This window comes from Aedes albopictus, chromosome 2 (genome assembly GCF_035046485.1).
Source record: "Aedes albopictus strain Foshan chromosome 2, AalbF5, whole genome shotgun sequence".
NCBI lineage: Eukaryota > Metazoa > Arthropoda > Insecta > Diptera > Culicidae > Aedes > Aedes albopictus.
In genome coordinates, this window is record NC_085137.1 from 130,516,123 (window position 1) to 130,535,743 (window position 19,621).

General features: G+C 36.7%; 1 protein-coding gene across 2 annotated transcripts in view; it reads left to right on the forward strand.

Moving 5' to 3' along the window:
- Positions 1–19,621, forward strand: part of LOC109417712 (mitogen-activated protein kinase 1) — a gene marked incomplete at its 3' end in the record, with an annotated part of 456,984 nt that overhangs the window by 410,450 nt on the left and 26,913 nt on the right. For both annotated transcript variants that reach the window (XM_062850422.1, XM_062850423.1), the window contains 1 exon segment: positions 16,204–16,314. In XM_062850422.1, the coding sequence (XP_062706406.1) occupies positions 16,204–16,314 (111 nt within the window).

A 19,621-nucleotide genomic window follows, 5' to 3' on the forward strand; every position in this document is an offset into this window, starting at 1 on the left:
TTCTCCATTGAATTCTTCCGTGATTCCTCCTAGAATTTCTTCGGGATTTCCTTCTTGAATTTATTCGGTGATTTCTCCAAAAAATCCTTCGGAAATTCCTTCTAGAATTCGTGGATTTTTCCTACAGTTCTTTCGAGGATTCCTTCTTGAATTTCTTCGGGGATTCCTTCTGACTAGGAACTCCTAGCGGAATGCTCAAAGGTTTTTTAAGAGGAAACCCCGAAGGAATTCCAAGAGGAATCCCCATAGGAATGGGGATTCCTCTTGGAATTCCTTCGGGGTTTCCTCTTAAAAAACCTTTGAGCATTCCGCTAGGAGTTCCTTCGAAGATTTTTCCCGGAATTCTTTCGGAGGCTCCTTCTGGGATTTCTGCAGAAATTACTCCTTTAATTTCTTGGGGGATTCCTTCTAGACTTCCTTCGGTGATTCCTTCTGGAATTCCTGTGGGGATTCCTCTTAGAATATCTTCGGGGATTCTTCCTTTCCTAGAATTCCTTCGGGGATTCCTCCTGGAATTCTCTCAGGGATTACTTCTGGAATTCCTCCGCAAATACCTCAAAAGTATTTTTCGTTGATTCCTCTTAGAGTTCCTTTGGGGATTCTTGTTCGAATTCTCTTGGAAACTCCCACTAGAATTCTTTTGAGGCTTCGCACTTGAATTTTTTTCGGGATTTCTCCTGGATATTTTTCGTTGATTTCTCCAAGAAATCCCTGCTGAAAGGATTCCTTCTTGAATTCCTTTAGAAATTCTCGCTGGAATTCCTTCGTGGATTCCTGCTGTAAATCCCTTAGGATTTCTTCTTGAATTCATTTAGGGAATCCTCTTGAATTTCCTTCTGAAATTCCTCGATAATTTCAATCATGGATTCCTTTAGAAGTTTCTGCAGGAATCTCTCTAACACAGATTTTTGAACCACCAGAGATTTCTGCAGAAGTTCCTTCAGGGTTTCATACAGCAGTTCCTGCAGAGATAAGTCCAGAATTTTCTTCATGGATATCTCCAGGAGTTTCTTTTAAGGTTCCTCCTGGATTTCCTTCTGAGATTCCTCCCTGAAATCTTCGGAGATTGCTTAGTGTAAATAGTGCGATCTTACTATCAAATTTGATAGCTTCTGAATGTTCTAAGAAAACGAAACAAAAACTATAGCAAAATCGATATTGCATTGCCTTCATTTGCAATGGAGTAATGAGACATGAACTACACTAAGGATACGAGTAATGTCGCAATAGATCTAATGACTGGTCGCGGCGACGGATCTGAACAGGACTGAAAAAAGGTATTCATTCAATCGTAATAGTTTATGTCATCAATGGTTATGAAATAGCTCAGACTACATATGAATTCTAGAGCGTAATGATAACTTGTTTGCTTTGCCAATGTAACATTATGGTCAAATTTTGGTCACGCCGATTCACGCCGCCGCCGCCGTCGCCACCGCCACCGCCGCTGAGCAAAATATAGTCGACACACAGGTGTAGGTGGTCAGAATCATGAGATAAATCATGTCAGAGAACATCGTTTTAAATGCACTTTAGCACAATACAGCGGCGGAATTACGCACTAAACTTACCGCCATTTGATAGCCATAGACTTTCTGACCAACTTTGCTAAAGACACGAGCTTTCTAGGAGGTCAGAATCATGAGATAAACCATGTCAAAGTACTTCGTTTTAATGGCACGCTAGCGCCAAATAGCGGCGGAATCACGTACCAAACATTCCACCATTTGAGGGTCATAAACCTGCTGAACAACTTTGCTGAAGATCTAAACTTTGCAGAGGATACGGTTTTTGAAATATAGTTTAGTGAATCATAAGGCTTTCAGGTGATGCCAAACTTTTCGGGGTGTTGCAATACTAGACGATGCGATTCCATATTTATGGCGGGTAGTGTAAGTTATGAATGCTTAAAATTTCATTGTATTCGGTTTATTGAATCCGGAGATATAACAGCTCAAAGTGTTGGCTATCGGATAATTATACCTTTTTCTAGAATCTCTCTAACTTCGCATAGAATAGCCCGATCTTTTCCAAAGTTGGACCACTGATACACAACTAGTTTATGAACTTGCAATATAAATTTGAGATTTTTCGATGCACTTTTCAACAAGTTACAGCAGTTGTCCTTTTTTAAAAAGTAAAAATTTTGCCTGTCCCGATCATTTTGTCTATCCCCTGTATGTAACTATACACATATGTACCACCTAGTTTTGAGTTTTAGAATTTTATACCTCAATGAGAAACGCGCTTGGTGGTCTAGTGGCTACCGCTTCTAATTATATGTAAAAGATCCTGGGTTCAATCCCTGGCTCGTCCCTTTCCTCCTACTTAGTATCTTTCAATCTTCTTTCTCTGTGCTTTCTTCTCTACATATACATCTCATGTATAAACGTGTGTTCATGTTGAAGCACGATCTTGATATTAGCACATCATTATGCATCAAAAATTTTGGTCGTTGATAGAAGCTCACGGCTTTCGTTTTATTTTGTAAACTAGTGTAATTAATTTTTTGCACTTCAGAGGCCCAATCTCCGCAAATCGAATTTTAAATAAATCTAGCTTTTACCTGGTGCATTGAAAAGGTAAATTAACCGAAATGGCAGTACGTTAACGAACGTGTGTTGCAACAAAAACACCCAAAGTTTTAAAAACTCTGTTTTCAAATGAAATTTGATGCTTGATGCGTCTGTGAATGATAATACAGGGGATACTCAAAATAACTGGGACAGGTAAAATTTTCACTTTTCAAAAAATGTTCAACTCGCTGTAACTTTTCGAAAAGGGCATCAAATATTCTCAAATTTTTACTGTAAGTTCATCAACTAGTTGTGTATCAGTGGTCAAAATTTGGAAAAGATCGGGCCATTCTACACAAAGTTATAAAGGTCCTAGAAAAAGGTATAATTATCCAATAGCCAACTTTGAGCTGTTATATCTCCGGATTCAATGAACCGAATGTAATGAAATTTTGATCATTTATGACTAATATAATGAACTTTGGAAAACAGTTGACTTAATTTGAAATTTTTAATAAGAAAAAAGGTTATGGCGATTTCCATGTTTTTTCAGTAAATGTATCTATTTTTCATATGCATCCCATTACTTTTTCAATTTAATTCCGGCTATTTGGTTGCTTTCCTTCGAAATATAAATATATTCAGTTCAATTAGAGGGAATTAAAATGAACTACCGTCGATGGGGGTGACAATGGGTCTGAGGGGTGAGATTGGGTCAAAACGGAGAAACATAAAATTTGAAATAGTTCATCAACAATCGCTAATTTATATTGAAAACTTTATATTATTTCAAAGAGGAGATGTTTTTACACGTCATGATGCAGAATAAGATGTTTAGCAATAATCGTTTTTTGTTAAATTTGTGGCTAAACTCATATGATAAAACTATTAGTAAATCACTCTGAAAAAATTTCTCCTTCGTAATGTTTCACACAAGTACCTAACCATAAATTTTCTCATAAGTGGTTAGCTGAAGGTATTACCTAGTTGATGCAACGAAAAAAGTGGGCTGTCATTGCTCTTTTTATTTAAAAATTCAATTTTTTGGACCCTATGTCAAAATATTAAGAATGGGGGTGAGATTGGGTCAAGCAAGTTATTGAGTGCACATAACCTTAACTAAAATTAAACTTGTTATACAGTCCCCATTTGACGTTACAGTTGTGCCATGTTTACCGCATCTTCATAAAAGAACTTTTTTTTCGAAAATTATGTCGAAGAAGTGTCAAGCGAGTGCGTTCCTACGTTTAGTGCCTAAAATCATTTGTAATAATAAACCAATACGTTTGGACAGCTCCTCTAATCGTTAGCTAATCTTTAGTGTACTGCAATATCGTGAACTCACAAAATAGACTTAATAGCGATCTTCTTCTCCACTTATTTTTGAAATTTTAAGGAAATATTGTGAAACTACCAGACGGTAATGGGACCCAGGATATACTGGGGCTATAAAACCGGTAACATAGCACAATGTCGGAATGTTTTTTTGTTTTGTTTTTATTTCTGTGTTCAATATCGGAAAGCAAACGAACGTCGAGATGCGACATACGTGATTGCTTATTGAGTGTTCAACTTGAACTTTATGAATTAAGAGTGACATATCTTCTTCTTCTTCTTCTGTATGGCTCTACATTCCCACTGGAACTTGGCCTGCCTCTCTCCAACTTAGTGTTCTTTGAGCACTTCCACAGTTATTAATTGGAGGGCTTTCTTTGCCAGCCATTGCATGAATTTATATCTTGTGAGGCAAGCACAATGATACACTATGCCCAGGGAGTCGAGAAAATTTTCCCGACCAGAACGGGAATCGAACCCGCCGTCTCCGGATTGGCGATCCATAGCCTTAACCACTAGGCTAACTGGAGACCCCTAAGGGTGACATATAAGGATCATTCATAAAATACTGAAGAACGAAAAATAAGTCTACCGTTGTACTAGGACTCATACAAAAATTAATTAAAAAAAACATTTAAATGTTATTGCGGGAGAGGGTCTAATAATGTGAAATGCTGTGTAACATAACATTTGAACGATCCTCTATCTTGAGATGGAATGATTTGCTTTGGCAATATATGACAATGATCATGTACATAAGAGTTTATAACGGAGGGTTTGGATAAACATTTCTTATGCAGTATACAAAAAATATCATGTTTTTTTCAATCAATCTTTCAATGCGCTCCTCCCTCATTGTTACCCTCCCTCCTCTCATGGAAGTTGAAACTTTAAATGAGGATGATTGTGGTATCTAAAAATAGTGATACAACATATTTACAAACGTTATTTTAACAAATTTCAACCATTTTTTCGGTTGTATTAGCCCTTTTAGGTGGATTAATCATCTTTTAAAATTACCTAAGTTTTTATTCGTCAAGGTTACATTGTATTTTAAGTAGGTTTACCAGATATGATCACTAAAATTAACTTATATTCTCAGATAGGCAATTTCGAATACTTTTACCCATTCTCACCCCCTCTAAGGGGTGAGATTGGGTCAATTTTCAATCATTTGTAGTTCAGTAAGCAATTCATATAATGTGATACTTTCTTGATAAACTATCATTACCACATAGAAAAGTATACATACCAAATAAAAAGTTATTCCGACTTCAACTGCATTTGTTATTCAACAAACAATCTTTGAGTATCCTTTTTTGACCCATTCTCACCCCCCCCCCCCCCCCCCCCAACGACGGTATAATTACTATCTCGAATTTTAAAACGATGATGAAGTTTTGGATAAATTGGTATTATATTAGAAAAATAATCTAATCGTAATAATTTTCTTTCGTGTAAAAAATTTTAAGTTAAGTCAAAAGTTTTTAAAAGCTCATTATATAAGTCATAAATGATCAAAATTTCATTGCATTCGGTTCATTGAATCCGGAGATATAACAGCTCAAAGTTGGCTATCGGATAATTATACCTTGTTCTAGAACCTTTATTACTTCGTGTAGAATGGCCCGATCTTTTCCAAATTTTGCCCACTGATACACAACTAGTTGATGAACTTACAGTAAAAATTTGAGAATATTTGATGCCCTTTTCGAAAAGTTACAGCGAGTTGTACATTTTTTTGAAAAGTGAAAATTTTACCTGTCCCAGTTATTTTGAGTATCCCCTGTATCAATTCTATCACATGCACCATCTGGGTGATCTCGGTCTTCTTTAAAACGAAATTTAAACTATCTTGATTATAATAAAATCCATTTTCGTTTGATAGATAGGGTTTGAGTTTTACTCACCAGCAGCCTAGGTAGCACAAATTGTTGAATCCCGGGTAGAGGTGAATAACAAATTAATAACTAAAGAATAACATATTTTGTCATCATATCTAAATTTGCAATTCTTTAGTTCTTTATGAATAGCTCAGGATGACACATAAATTACAAAATATGCTATCATTGTAAAACTTGTTATTGACGAGTTATTATTAAATAGTATAATAACATAATAATAACAACCCGGGTAGAGCGAAATGGCAAATGAAGGGCAAATTCAACCATTAAAATAGAATGTTTGAATATCAAAATTTGCTATTAGTTGTTTGAAATAAGAGTTAAAATAACAAAAATAATAACTAAATTTCTATGGCATAACAACTAAAGAATAACTGATTTTGCCATTGTAATAACAAAATAATAGCAAAAAGAATGTCAAAATAATAACATATTTTAATGTGATGGTAAATTATGTTATTGTTTTTATATTGTAGCAGGATAGTTTGATAGACTGCCCCAAAACCCCTTTCACCATATGCAAATTCACCCGCATTCGGATGGAACTCGACGCTTGCGATTTGTGTGCTCGATTTAGTCAGAAGCGCTCGTCGACTCACTGCTGGTGCATCTCCCGGACGCTGCTGCTGGTGTTGGACTGATGCGGCGACAGCATGTTTTCTGAGATTCAACTAGTCGGTGGAGGGGATGGCTTCTCTGGAAAAGCCTTGTTTGCGTTTTGCCAATGATGATGGTCTTTGACGGTTGGTTGGTAGGTACTCCAATGTCGATGGCGTAAAAGCTAACCATACCTAGGTATAGATCAAATTATTATCGATTATATGCCTGAGTGGGTGATGGGGGTGGCACAATGGGGGCACCACGAGATTGATCACTTTGGGCCTCCTTCTCTTCGCGTTTGCCAGGATGGATGACTTCGGGTTCAAGCGTGCGAGATTATGGGAAATTGAATTTCGAATGCTGACTAAGAGGGGGAAGCTCTTCAGAACGCTCTAAGCCAGTTTGCTTAGTTGAATTGACGAAACGCGTGTCGAGTGTGATTTCATCAATGGAGGAGGACAAGCCATTTCCAAATATTTGCAGAAGTTTAACTCTTCTATTGAAAGCGTAGATGACAATTGGAATGGACGTGCTTATAGTCTTTGTAAGCTCAATCAATCAGTACAGATCAAGCTGGCGGTTGTTCTATGGAGTTTAAGGTTCCATTTACAATTTGGAGGAGATATTTGGAGTTCTGAAATAATATCCAGTACTTCTAATATGTGTGGCGGATTGATATTCAAGATGGCTCAAGACTGTTTCCTAACATCGACTGAGAAACCGTAGGAAGACAACGATCCATCACAAAGTTGAGCCGACACTTTGTGTGTCAAAAATTGTCGGATCATGTTCTGGTACGAGAACATCAACACAAATGCCTGTGTATTCGAACGAATTTTGCTGGCGCTGTCGCCCCCAGTGAAATTGCAGTTGTTAAACTTTTCCATCTTAAATTCCCATAAAAAGGACCCTACATAAATGCGATACCAAACGACGCATATCCTGGCACAAAGCCATATCATCGTCGTTCTTCCATCTCTCGAAGCCGCCCTCGTTGAGAGTAACGTTATCTCATCAAAAGGCACTCGGCGTTCAATTTGCTTCTTATTTTTTTCGCCTAGAGGGTAATTAAGAGTGGGAAGAGGGATTACGTAAAAGAGGGACCAGGGATGAGACCGGATGAGGAGCACATGCCTTCCCTAATGATTAGCGGATGCTTCACGGGGAAAACCAGTCGAAACAAATTGTGGAAATTATTTATAAAATCTACACCTAATTCCAACGGAAATAGCTCATGCCTTCGGGTTTTAAATGAGACTCTTGTACAGAGCAAGGGAAATAATTAAAACGGAAATTAGCCGGTGACGAGATTTCTATATTTGTTGCCTCGAATGTCGACAGGCGCGCCGGGTTTCGACAGTCAGGCACGAACCCGCCCAATCTAACTTGATTGCCCTTATGCGTAGCACCTGGCTGCATTGCTCCTTTTCCCGACGGTCTTATTTACTTGTCACGATTAATCATTCCTTATCCGTGCGATTGCGTGCCTAGAACATATTTTCCTGTTTGTACCATAGGCTATGGATATACTGAACGAAATAAGAAGAGCACCATGTTGAATATTTCCGCAGGAAGCCACCGAGACCTACTGTATCTGTCAGTGCTGAAAATGTCATTTCGACGAATCTAATTTCATTCACCTACAGCTCATTTTAGAAGGGTAACCTGAGAATATGGCATATGAAAAACTTGTGCGGCTAGACCAGTTCTACAGTCGCGGTAAAACCACTCTCTTTCGAATATTTAAGTCAAATGTCACGGACTACCTCCAAAAAATGCCGATTGATATTCATCATGAATATCAATTGGCATTTTCCGAAAGTAGTCCGTGACATTTACTTTAAATATTCGAAAAAGAGTGGGTTTACGTGACTTTCTTGTAGATCTGGTCTAGCCGCACAAGTCTTTCATATACCCAGGCTCAGCTTCTAAAATGAGCTGTAGGTGGTTGAATTTAGATATGTCGAAATGACATTTTAAGCACTGATCTGTATGCATCTTACAAGGTTACGATGGTGTCCCCCGGGGAATTCAACAGGACTATTTTTATTGGATTCTACTTGCGGAAATATTAATAAATCCAAAGCCTTTCGGGTGATGGACCAGTGGTGTAGCCAGGAGGGGTCCTTAAAAGGGCGAATTTGGCCAAATGGAACATTATTGAACAATATCAAACTTCATGAAAATGCTGATTTTAGTATTTATTGTAGTAGATACAGGCAAGATAAACATAAATGTGTGATATAGCAACGAAATTAATCTCCTATAGAGTAGGTGTACCAATTAAGGCTATAGTACCAATTATGGCAATAGTTGGAAGAACAACAGCTTTATTTCCTATTTCAACAAAAAATTGTAGTTCATCGTTATAGAAATGAATGACCTATTCCTATTCATTTTTGATAGCATATGAGGCCTTTTATGAACAAAAATATAGGATATTCCACGGATTCAAAGCATTTCAAAATGTTGTGCCATGCATACGTTGCCCGCATAACGATTTGGTAAGCAACATGCAGTACTAAATAAAGGATTTTTAATGTAAAAAGTCAGTCATTCAATAAATAGATACTAGGTACTGGTAGAAAATGGCAATGTAATCTGATCACATTTTGTGGAATATCATGTATATTTCTATATGGCGATATTTGGTACAAAGGGTGTTATGGAGTACTAAATATGGCGATACTCTAAAAGCGATTTGTTTACATTAGCGTTGGGAAATTTTGAATCGATGTTCGCCACATCGACGTTTTTGTTCCGATTAATCGATTTTTGAATCGATGTTGAAGCCCCACGAAATCGACCGAATCGATTTTTTACATTCGATTTTTCTTTCGATTCACAAGCATGAAATTTCTTTTTTTTTTCAGTCTGATTTCGAATGGATTCTGAACATTTTTTTTGAGAATCCCTCTCAGAATTCTAGATGAATTTTTCTTAATAATGTGGAAGATCCCCTCTTGAGATCCCTCTCAGAGTTATGGGACAATCTCTGGGGATTCTAATGGGATGTCTTTCCCTCTCAGGATTCTGGAAGTATCTGTCAGAGAGTTCTGGGGATATCTGTCTAAGCATTCTGGGAGAATCCCGAGGAAAAACTTCTCTCAGGATTCTGAGGGAATCCATCACAGCATTCCGGGAGAATCCATCTCGGGAATCTGAGGAAATCCCTCAGGATTCTGGAAGAATTCCCCTGAAGATTCTGAGAGAATCCATGTCAGAAAACTGGAGCAATCTCTCCCAGAATTCTAGGGAAATCCTTAATAGAATTCAGGGAGATCCTAATGGAAAAGTTTTTCTCTCTTTTCTGGGACAAGGTCTCTCAGGATGCTGGTGTGATAATTTTAAGCATTTTGGAGGAATCTCTCACAGAATTTTAGAGGAAACCTTAGAATTATGGAAGAGTCCCTTTAAAAATTCCGGAGGATTTTTTTCAACAGAATTATATGGGAATACCTATCAGAATTCTAGGGAATCTCTGGATTCTAAGGGAATTCATTTCAGGATTTTGGGGTATTCCCTACCAGGGTAATCCCTATCAGGATTCTAAGAAATTTCTGGATGATCTGGGCTGATTCCTCTAGCGATTCTGGAAGACCCTCACTTAGGATCCCGCTCAGAATTCTGAGAAAATCTTCCTCAGCATTCTCAGAATTGTGGACAAATTCCTCTCAAAATTCTGGGGGAATATTTCTTAGGATTCTGGGGAATTCCCACACAGGATCACTAGAATCCTTCGCAGGATTCTGCGTAAGATTCTTTTAAGATTCTGGGGGAATATCACTAAGTATTCTGCGGATACTCCTTCCCAGATTCTCTGAAAATTCGGCTTTCTGGTGTAATCCCCGTCAGGATTCTGGGGAAATTTCTCTCAAGATTCTGGGGAACTTGTCTCATGATTCTGGAGAATTCCTTGGGATTCTGGGACTATATTTTTCAGGATTCTAGGGCAATTTCTTTCAGAATTTTTAATTATTGAAGAATCTCTCACGAGATTCTGGGCAGAATTCGCTAGAGAAATTTGGATTTTGGAGAATCCCTCGCATAGATTCCTCTTAGGGTTCGAAAGAAATCCTTCTCAGCATTCTACGTGAATCCCAGTAGCATTCTGTTTTCTGTGTTCTGGAACAGTTGCTCCCAGAAATCCCTTTCAGGATTCTGGGAGAATCCCTCTTAGTAATCAGGGAAAATCCCTGACAAGATTATGGGAAAATTTTCTAGGGATTCTGTTGTAATAGTTTGAAGTATTCTAAATTTTAAATTCTAAAGAAATCACTCTCAGAGTTCTGGGACAATCCCTTTCAGAAGTTTAGGAGAGTCCATTCAAAGATTCTAGGGGAACGTCTTTCAGAAATCTGCGGTATTTTCTGTTTTATGTGAGAATACCTCTCAGAATTCCAGGGAATCCTTCTCAGGATGCTGGGGAAGTCCATTCTAGAAGTTTTCGTAATCCCTTCCAGGGATAATCCTTATAAGATTTTCGGAAAAGTCTCTCTTAGATTTCTAAATATATTTCGCTCAAGAATCTGGAGCTACCCCTCTTATGATCCCTTTCAAGATGCTGAGGAATCACTCTTAAAATTCTGAGGAATATCTTTCGGGATTCTGGCAGGATTATGCTCAGCATTCTAATGGATTCCACCCAGGATATTTTGGGAATTCTGGGAGAATACTTAAAAGGATTCTGGAGGAATTCTTCTCAAGATTCTGGGGTCCTATCTCCCAGAATTCTGTGAGAGTATATCTAAGGTTTCTTTGGCAATCCCGCCCAGTACTTTGAGGGAACCTTTCTCAGGATTCTGGAGTAATCCTTCTTAGGGTTCTAAGCTACCCTTTTCAGGATTCAGGGTCATTTCATTTAAGTTTCTTGGGGAATTATCCTAGGAATCCGAACATCTTTTTTGTGAGAATCTCTTTCAGTATTCTAGATGAATTTATCTCAAGAATGTGGAAAAACCGCTCTTGGAATTCCTCTCAGGATTCTGGGAGAATTCATCTTAGGATTCTGGGATAATCATATTCAGGGTTCTAGGATAATCCCTGTAAGGATTCTGGAAAATTGTGGGAGATTGCCTAGGGAAAGCTTATCTTAGTATTCTGAGATAATCTATCACAGGATTCTGGGAGAATTCCTACCGAGACTCTGAGACAATCCGTCTCATAGATATGGGGTAATCTCTCTTAGGATTCTAGGAAAATCCTTAACCCTCTAATACCCAAATTTTTGATTTTGATCTAAATATCATTTTTCGTCATCTAAAATCGATTTAAACATGTTTTGGAAGATGATTCTTTTTAATTCTCGATCTCGTGAATTTCAGTTTTTGATTTTTCTAATTTTTATTTTTGAACATCCCCACACTTTTATATTTTTCCTGGAAGCCTATTTGGGGTACGGATTTTTCGAGATGAAAACATTTTGAGATTTTATGATTATTGTTGAAATATTTTTATTTTAAATTTTTTTCATAGGAAATTTTATTTTCCGTGTAATTCTAAGGAAAGTAATTTTAGAGTGTATTCGATTCCCTTAAACTATTAAAATAGGATAGAATGATTTGAGAAAAAATTAAAATATGTAAATTGTAGCGATTCAACACAAAATAAACAATGACTTCTAAAAGTTGGCTAAAACATCAATGTTTCAATGATTTTTAAAAAATGTAAATACGCTTTAAAATACACCAAAAACCATTTTGAGATATACAAAACAGTCCTAAATATCAGCCAAAAATATAAAAATTTTGATTTTCCACGAAAAAAAATACAAAAATGCTCAAACTATACCCCGTCTAAAGGCGGGGTTGGGTATTAGAGGGTTAAAAAAAATTCAGAGAGAATTCCTACCAAGATACCGGAAGAGTCTTGCTTTCTTTTCTAGTTAATGTTGCTCAGGATTTTGGTGTATTTTCAGCATTCTGAAGAAATCTCTCTCATAATTCTAGAGGAACTCCATTCAGAATTCTTAAGGAGCCTATTTAAAGATTCTGGGGGAATTTCACTCAGCAGTCTGCGGGAATTTGTCCCAGTACTATATGGGAATACTTCTCAGAGTTCTGGGGAATCTCAGGATTTTTCTTTCGATTCAAAATTATTAATTTCATTTTTTTTTTCAGAATGCACTGTATCAACGTTATATCCATTTTCGAATCAGATTCGTGAAGTGTTTGATGTGCAATCTCAAATCTTGATATTGAATTATTTTTATTTAGACAAAAAAAACATACCATAAACTTGAACTACATGCAGCAAACGAATCATTTTATAGTTCTGTAATATTTTATAATAAATCGGTGAATCGATTCTGCTGATCCGATTCGAATCGATTCACAAAAATCGATGTCTCAGCCAGATTTGCCCAATTCTAGTTTACATACTTTGACAAGTAAAATAATTCAATCAAAATAGTTTTACTCATGACTTCCATGACGAGACGATGAGCGGAAACAATATCTTTAAGGTTTATGCTTGATAAACAGGTTTCCACAATTAAACAACCGTAAAAGCACGGAGGAGGCAAAGGCAAATTTTACATTGGTGGTGGATATTTCAGCGATTTATATTTTCCTGAATTTGAACTCTTTTTTTCCAAAATATGAAGCTGAAATGAGTCCAACTTGCACACACATCATATTTTTACCATATTGGAAAGACATTTGGACATATTTTCTAAAATTTATACTATAAAACCAAGCATTTTCAAATAGTGGCCTATAACCATTTATAGATATGTTTTCTGGAAATTGTGTTCACTTGTCACATTATTACTTGATATCGTTTGATTTTGGTGGCCCCCGGTGGTGTTAAGGTTAATTTTGTGATAAATAATGAACATTCCATAATTGGTACACCTTTATCGCTATAATGGGAACACTATGGCCATAATTGGCAAATACAAAGATTTTTAAAACTAATATTATATCGGCTTAACACACTTTTTCATATAAACTTATGTTTATATGCTCCGCAAGGATTCAAACTTGTATCAATCATTCAGAAATAATCAATTTTTCCCGCACATGCTATTGAAATCTGATTTGAATCTGAACTGCTGACATATTGCATCCATATTTGGTACCCCTACCCTAGGTGTTTATAGTGTGAGAATTTTTGCATCTTATTTTATTGAAAGAAGTATCATCCAATTTTCACCCTTGCAAGACCTAAGACATATTTAAGTTGATACGAAATCATATATTTATGTTTATTCTGCCTATTCCTACTACAATAAATTATTAAATTAACATTTTCATGAAGTTTGATATTTTCAGATGTTGTTACATATGGTCCAATTTGCCCCTTTGAGAGCCCCTCCTGGCTACACCACTGGTCCATCACCTGAAAGGCTTTGGATTTATTCATATTTCCGCCAGCAGAATCCAACAAAAATAGTCTGGTTGAAATCCCCGGGGACACCATCGTAACCTTCGCTTGCCAGTAGCAAAAAAAAATCAGAGCCGAATTTTTCTACTAAAATCCATCATGTTCAATCTTCTATAACTTTGGCAATTATCAATATTTTTGGCTGAAAATTTCACCACATCATCATCAGTTTATTGATAATCTAGGGTCAAAATCAATAAAAAATTGTATATTTTGAGTTATAACAAATTATATAAAAAATGTCACTTTTGAACATATTATTTTCAAAAATCCATATTTTAGTGAAAAATTAATGTAGCTTTATGAAAATTTCACTGCAACCTCAGATAATATAGGAAATGATATGGTCAAAATTTGAACCTTTTTCATCCAGTGGTTTGGGCTACAGCCATCGTCAAAGTTTAAGAACTAAAAAATCATATCTCAAAAACTAAAAAACATACATTTCTGATTTTTTGGTATGTTACGCACAAATTTCCTGTATTTTCTGATAAAAATATAAAACCAGGGTACCTCTTTGGTCCCGAGACCTTGAAAATGTAAACTTACTGATATATTTGCATATTTTTTGCACAAAAACAAAATTCGGCCCATTCGACGTATTTTTCCTACAAACTAGAATTCAAAAGCTTTCAAACAAAAAAAAGAAGTTTCAAATCGGTTCACTGGTTCAAAAGTTATGATTTTTTGAAAATTTTAGTTTTTTTAACCTTGATTTTTAGGACCACCCATCTAAAAATTGGTCACCCTAATGATGAAATAAAAAAAATACGGGTCTAATTATTTTCGATGAACTACAAACCCACCAAGTCTTACGATGGAATGGCTGTACAATATTTAAAAGTGAAATTCAATACACATTGCGATCAAACATTACATTTCCTAAGAAAATACATTTGTAATATTTTACGTTGAAGTTTTTTTTAAATATAAAAAACCCTTCCAAATGATCCAAATGATTGAATAAATAAGACAAAATCTTTTAGCAAATTGAGTTTCGTTGGATTCTGGGATGGTTATGGCCTTCACTGGTTTAGTTTTCGATAACAAAATACACTGAAAAAAAAATATCATTCGGACAAGAAAAAGTTTTTGCTAGAAAAACTTTTTTTCCTTGAATGTGCCCATCTTGTGATAATCACCCATAGAACACTTTTTTGTTGGAGTAGTCATTTTGTTTATCAAACACAATTGATAAAAATCAAAAAAAAAGTTAAGCCCTTTTCAAAAGTTAGTCTACAAAAAATAATTAAAAAATTGAGTAAGGAGTGTATCGTAAAGTAGTTGAAAATGTTTACAATGCTTATACAACTTTTAAGTAATTTTATTTTTGGAGATACTGCATAAATCCTTGAAAAAATAAATGGCTTTTATGATTTTCTAAAAATGTTCTTTAAACTGAGTTTTAACCTAGATTACTGAACACATGTTTTTAAATTTTTGCACGCCTTCTAAAAATTGAAATTGCGAAAAAAGTTCGATAATGTTCGAATTTATTTATTTATGGACGAGTAATTTATTGCAAAAACAGAATTTTATAACCTTTTAAGATATTAAAAGCAGAACTTCAAAGTTTGACCAAAAAATAGACGTTTTTTGGAGTGGACCATTTTGTAGATATATGAGATTTTTCTATCGAAAATATGAATTTTGAAAGTCGGTGTTGAATGATATGTTATGTGTACATAACTGTTAACAAGCATCAATATTTTCTAAATTTTTTATCGTACAAATTTTATTCTCTACAGATTTTTAAAATCTTGAAAAATTTCAACATAATTGCATTTTGTGCAGATTTTTATTCTGTGAGGTGTATTCATTTAACCATATTTTTAATAATACTAAACATTTTCCAATTTTTTCCAAGCTGTTCTAAACTTAAGATTTCATAGAAGAACCGAAATAAAAAGACCAACCCAGCTTCGAAATAGAGCATCCGTGAACATTTTCACCTACTTTCCGATACACTCCTTATGCAAAGTGGTCTATCTGGGCGAGGTCTACACACCAAGACAGTTTCGTTGTAATCTGAGAGGGTGCTGCCAACTTTTGTTCGAGTTGGCGCGAAAACCGTCAATGGTGGCAAGAAACGAAATCTCGAACTAAACTTGCAAAACCACAAAAGTGTTGTGCAAAATTTAAAGGGATCTTTCAAAAACTGAGATCAAAATTGTGTTACGTTACTTTTCTCGAAAATGTGGCACTTGTAAGAGATCCTTAGTTATCAAACATTGGAAAAAAAAACGTAACGAACGAACACCCAGAGCGGAACTATTTTCATTTCTCGCACTGTACACCTCACTACTCGTTTTTCCATAGTTTCTTCGAAAGCACACTGTTTTATTCATACTTTCAACTATGTATAGTTGCACAACGCTAAAAACTTTGAAGCCACCTAGAAAAAAAAAGCTCTTGAATACTAATGTCCGCATCTATTTTTCTTCTTTCTCTCTCTTCCACAGATCATAGACATAAGAGATATCCTGCGGGTGCCTAGTATAGAACAGATGAAGGATGTATATATTGTCCAGTGTTTAATGGAGACTGATCTATACAAACTGCTGAAAACACAGGTGAGTGTCGAACCCCCTACAGCAAGGAGCACGAAGCAAGGAAAAGAAGAAGCTTCGCTCCTTTCACCCGTCCTGACTTTTTCCCACTCGAACGTCCTGCCATGTCCCGTTGTTGGTCGTTTCCCAAGCCGGCGACACAGTTTCAGGCTGTTGTTTTTGTGCTTTCGCTTCACCCTTTCGTTTGTTTTCCGTAAATTTCCCTCGATTTCAAAGTCCCGTCGTTGTCGTCGTCATCGCCATAAGCTACTGCACTGTACTGTATTGCTTGCTTGTAGGAAAAAATGGAAAATTCTGAAAAAAAGCTCGTCGCCTGCCTGTTGGATCGCCCTCGCCCAAGTCCGTGGGTTCCCGTTTGGGCTCCGGTTTGAGACAAAAGCACGTATAGAAATTTTTGAATAATTCATCGGGGCTTCGGGTTTCCCTCTTTTTTTTGGAAGGAGGCAACCAGGCGGCAACAGCTCCGGCAAGATGTAATGAAAACAAAGTTTGCTTTAATTTATCTGCTCTCCGTGTGCGCTTCGGTATGTGGCTTCTGTGTCTTTTGTGATAGAATCTTTCGTGTGCCGCTTTGGAGAGGATACGGGCACGAGTTTTTAGTCACAAGAAAGAACTTAATAAAACCCATAATTTTCAAGGGTGATTCTGGAACGGTTGAAGAAAGCAGTAGCCAGCTGTTTCGGGTTTTCTACAAAGGCTGTTGTTTTTATCTAAATGGTTCGGCTTGTGTTATATTTGAAGGCTTAGAAGTGCACTCATATAAGTTTTCAAAAAATGAATTGTTATACTGCAATTTGATCATCAATATTTTGTCATGTTTCTAAACAATATTGAAGAAGTACAAAGTCAATTTTCCTGAGGGGTTCTGATTATAACTTTCTGGAAAATTTTAGGAAAAAAAGTTCAGGGTGAAACTGAAATGCCCTCCTGAAATGTAGATCTGGCTGTTTCCATAGAGTGCTTTCTATATAAATTCATAGACGAAAAAATGAAGGGTTTCATAGAGATACCTGCAATAGAGATAAGTGACATTTCAACACACGAACACTAGCGCAAATTTTTCCTCACACAAAAGTGCACGCCGATTGAAAGGCTATTCAGATTGCATATGCAAATATTACCCAATCGAATTGGGTAAAACGGGTAAATAATGATAAAACTAACGTCCGGGGCAAGAGTGCAAATATTTTCCTCGCAGTTTCACAACTACATCTACTAAAAAGGCACGCATACATTTGAACGTGATTACCTCTGTAGTTTCTTTTGAGATTTCTGCAAGAGTTTCTACAGAGTTTATCTAGGACTTCTCACTGGAATTCCTCCAAGCGTTCTATCTGGGAAAGTTCCGGGACATTGGGCCGAACGCCATTTGGCCGGAAGGGTCATTTAGCCGAACACTGTTTAGCCGAATGCCGTTTGGCCGAAAAATGAATGATGAACTGTTCTCCTCATCAGTATACCGCGGAAGAACAGCCTATGATTTGAAGAAGGAAAAATCTATGATAAAATATTGGCAGTTTCTGCATCAACCAATTCTTAAATGGTTAAGCTAGAAAGGATAGCCCATGATTAAAAGAAGGAAATATTTCTAATGTTTATATTAGCAGCTAGTATGTGAAAAACTTCCTCTGAATTCTTTGGACCACAATTCGGCCAAACGACATTCAGCCAAATAACCCATTCCACAGTGGTGCGTTGCTGAACAAAAGCCAGCCAAAACCTCTTACCCAAAACCCTCAAAAACATATGAAAATCATGAAATCTATCGCAAGTTTTCGCAAAATAAATCATACACCAATCGAAAGCACTGGTCTTAGGCTTACAAAATCGCACAACCACATCGCGGGCGCGCTCGTCCTACTATAGTTTTAGATCAATTTTGACTCAAAAATGGGTAATTTTCAAGAATATCGAAGGATAACTCATTTTTAGGCAGCTTTTTCACAACTTAAATGCCATACAGATGATCTTCACATATCTACGAACAAAGCCTTCAAAGCAACTATTATAGTTCATGCGTTTATTAAAGCACGGGACACTGGCATAGCTGTAAATAAACATTATAGATTTTGTATGAAGGCCATGAACCACAGTCCGTTCAGGAGGCTGTCAAAAATTCAAATTTCAATGAATCGATCTGAAAATTTGGATTTCTACAGTTGAAATATTTAGGAATCTGACAAAAATATTATATCTACGTGAAAAGCATTTTCATTTTTTAGGTTTCGACCGCCTTCGCACCACTGTGCATTCGGCCAGATGGCATTTATCCAAATGGCATCCGGTCAAATGGTGTTCGGCCAAATGGCCGGACACCATCTGGGAATCGCCCGGGAATTACTTTTGAAAATTTTCAGAAATTCTTTCTGCGAATACTCCAGGTGTTACTTCTGGGAATCTCCGGCCGTTCCTTCTAGGTATTTTCCAGAGATATCTTGTGGGAATCTTCCAGGAGTTCCTTCTCGGAATATTTTAGGATTTCATTTCTATGAATACTCCAGGAGTACTTTTTTGGGGTGACCGGCCATTTGGCCGAATGCCGTTTGGCCGAATGCCGTTTGACCGAACGCCATTTGGCCGAATGCCATCTGGCCGAATGGTCGTTTGGCCGAAAGCCGTTTGGCCGAATTATGTTCAAAAGAATTCAGAGGAAGTTTTTGACATTCCAACTACCAATATGATAATCAGAAATATTTCCTTTTTTTAATCATAGGCTATTCTTTCTAGTTTTGACATTCAGGGATGAGTTGGCGTTGAGTCTGTCAATATTTTATCAAAGATTTTTCCTTCTTTGTATCATAGGCTGTTGTTTCAAATTATACTGATGCGAGGAATAGTGACATGGTCACTTAAGTCCATCATTTATTTTCGGCCAAACGGCATTCGGCCAAATGGCATTCGGCCAAATGGCGTTCGGCCAAACGGCATTCGGCCAAATGGCGTTCGGCCAAATGACCCGAAATCCTTTTTTGGATTCCACTAGGAGTTCGTACTGAAGTTTCTTAGGGAAATCTTCCAGGAGTTTTTTTCTGTGAATCCTTCAAAAGTTTCTAATGGGCATCTGGCAGGAGTTTCTACTTGGAATATTTCAGGATTCGAATTCAAGTAATCCTCCAGGAGTTCTTTTCGCGATTCCTCCAGTAGTTCCTTTTGTAGTACCTTAGGAAAATCTTCCAGGAGTTTTGCTTTCCTGTAAATCCTTGAGGAGATTTTTTGAGGGAATCCTGCAGTATTTCATTCTGGGAATCCTCCAGTAGTTCACACGAACGATTTTTTCCATTTCATATTAGGATTAGTTCGGAGAGTACCT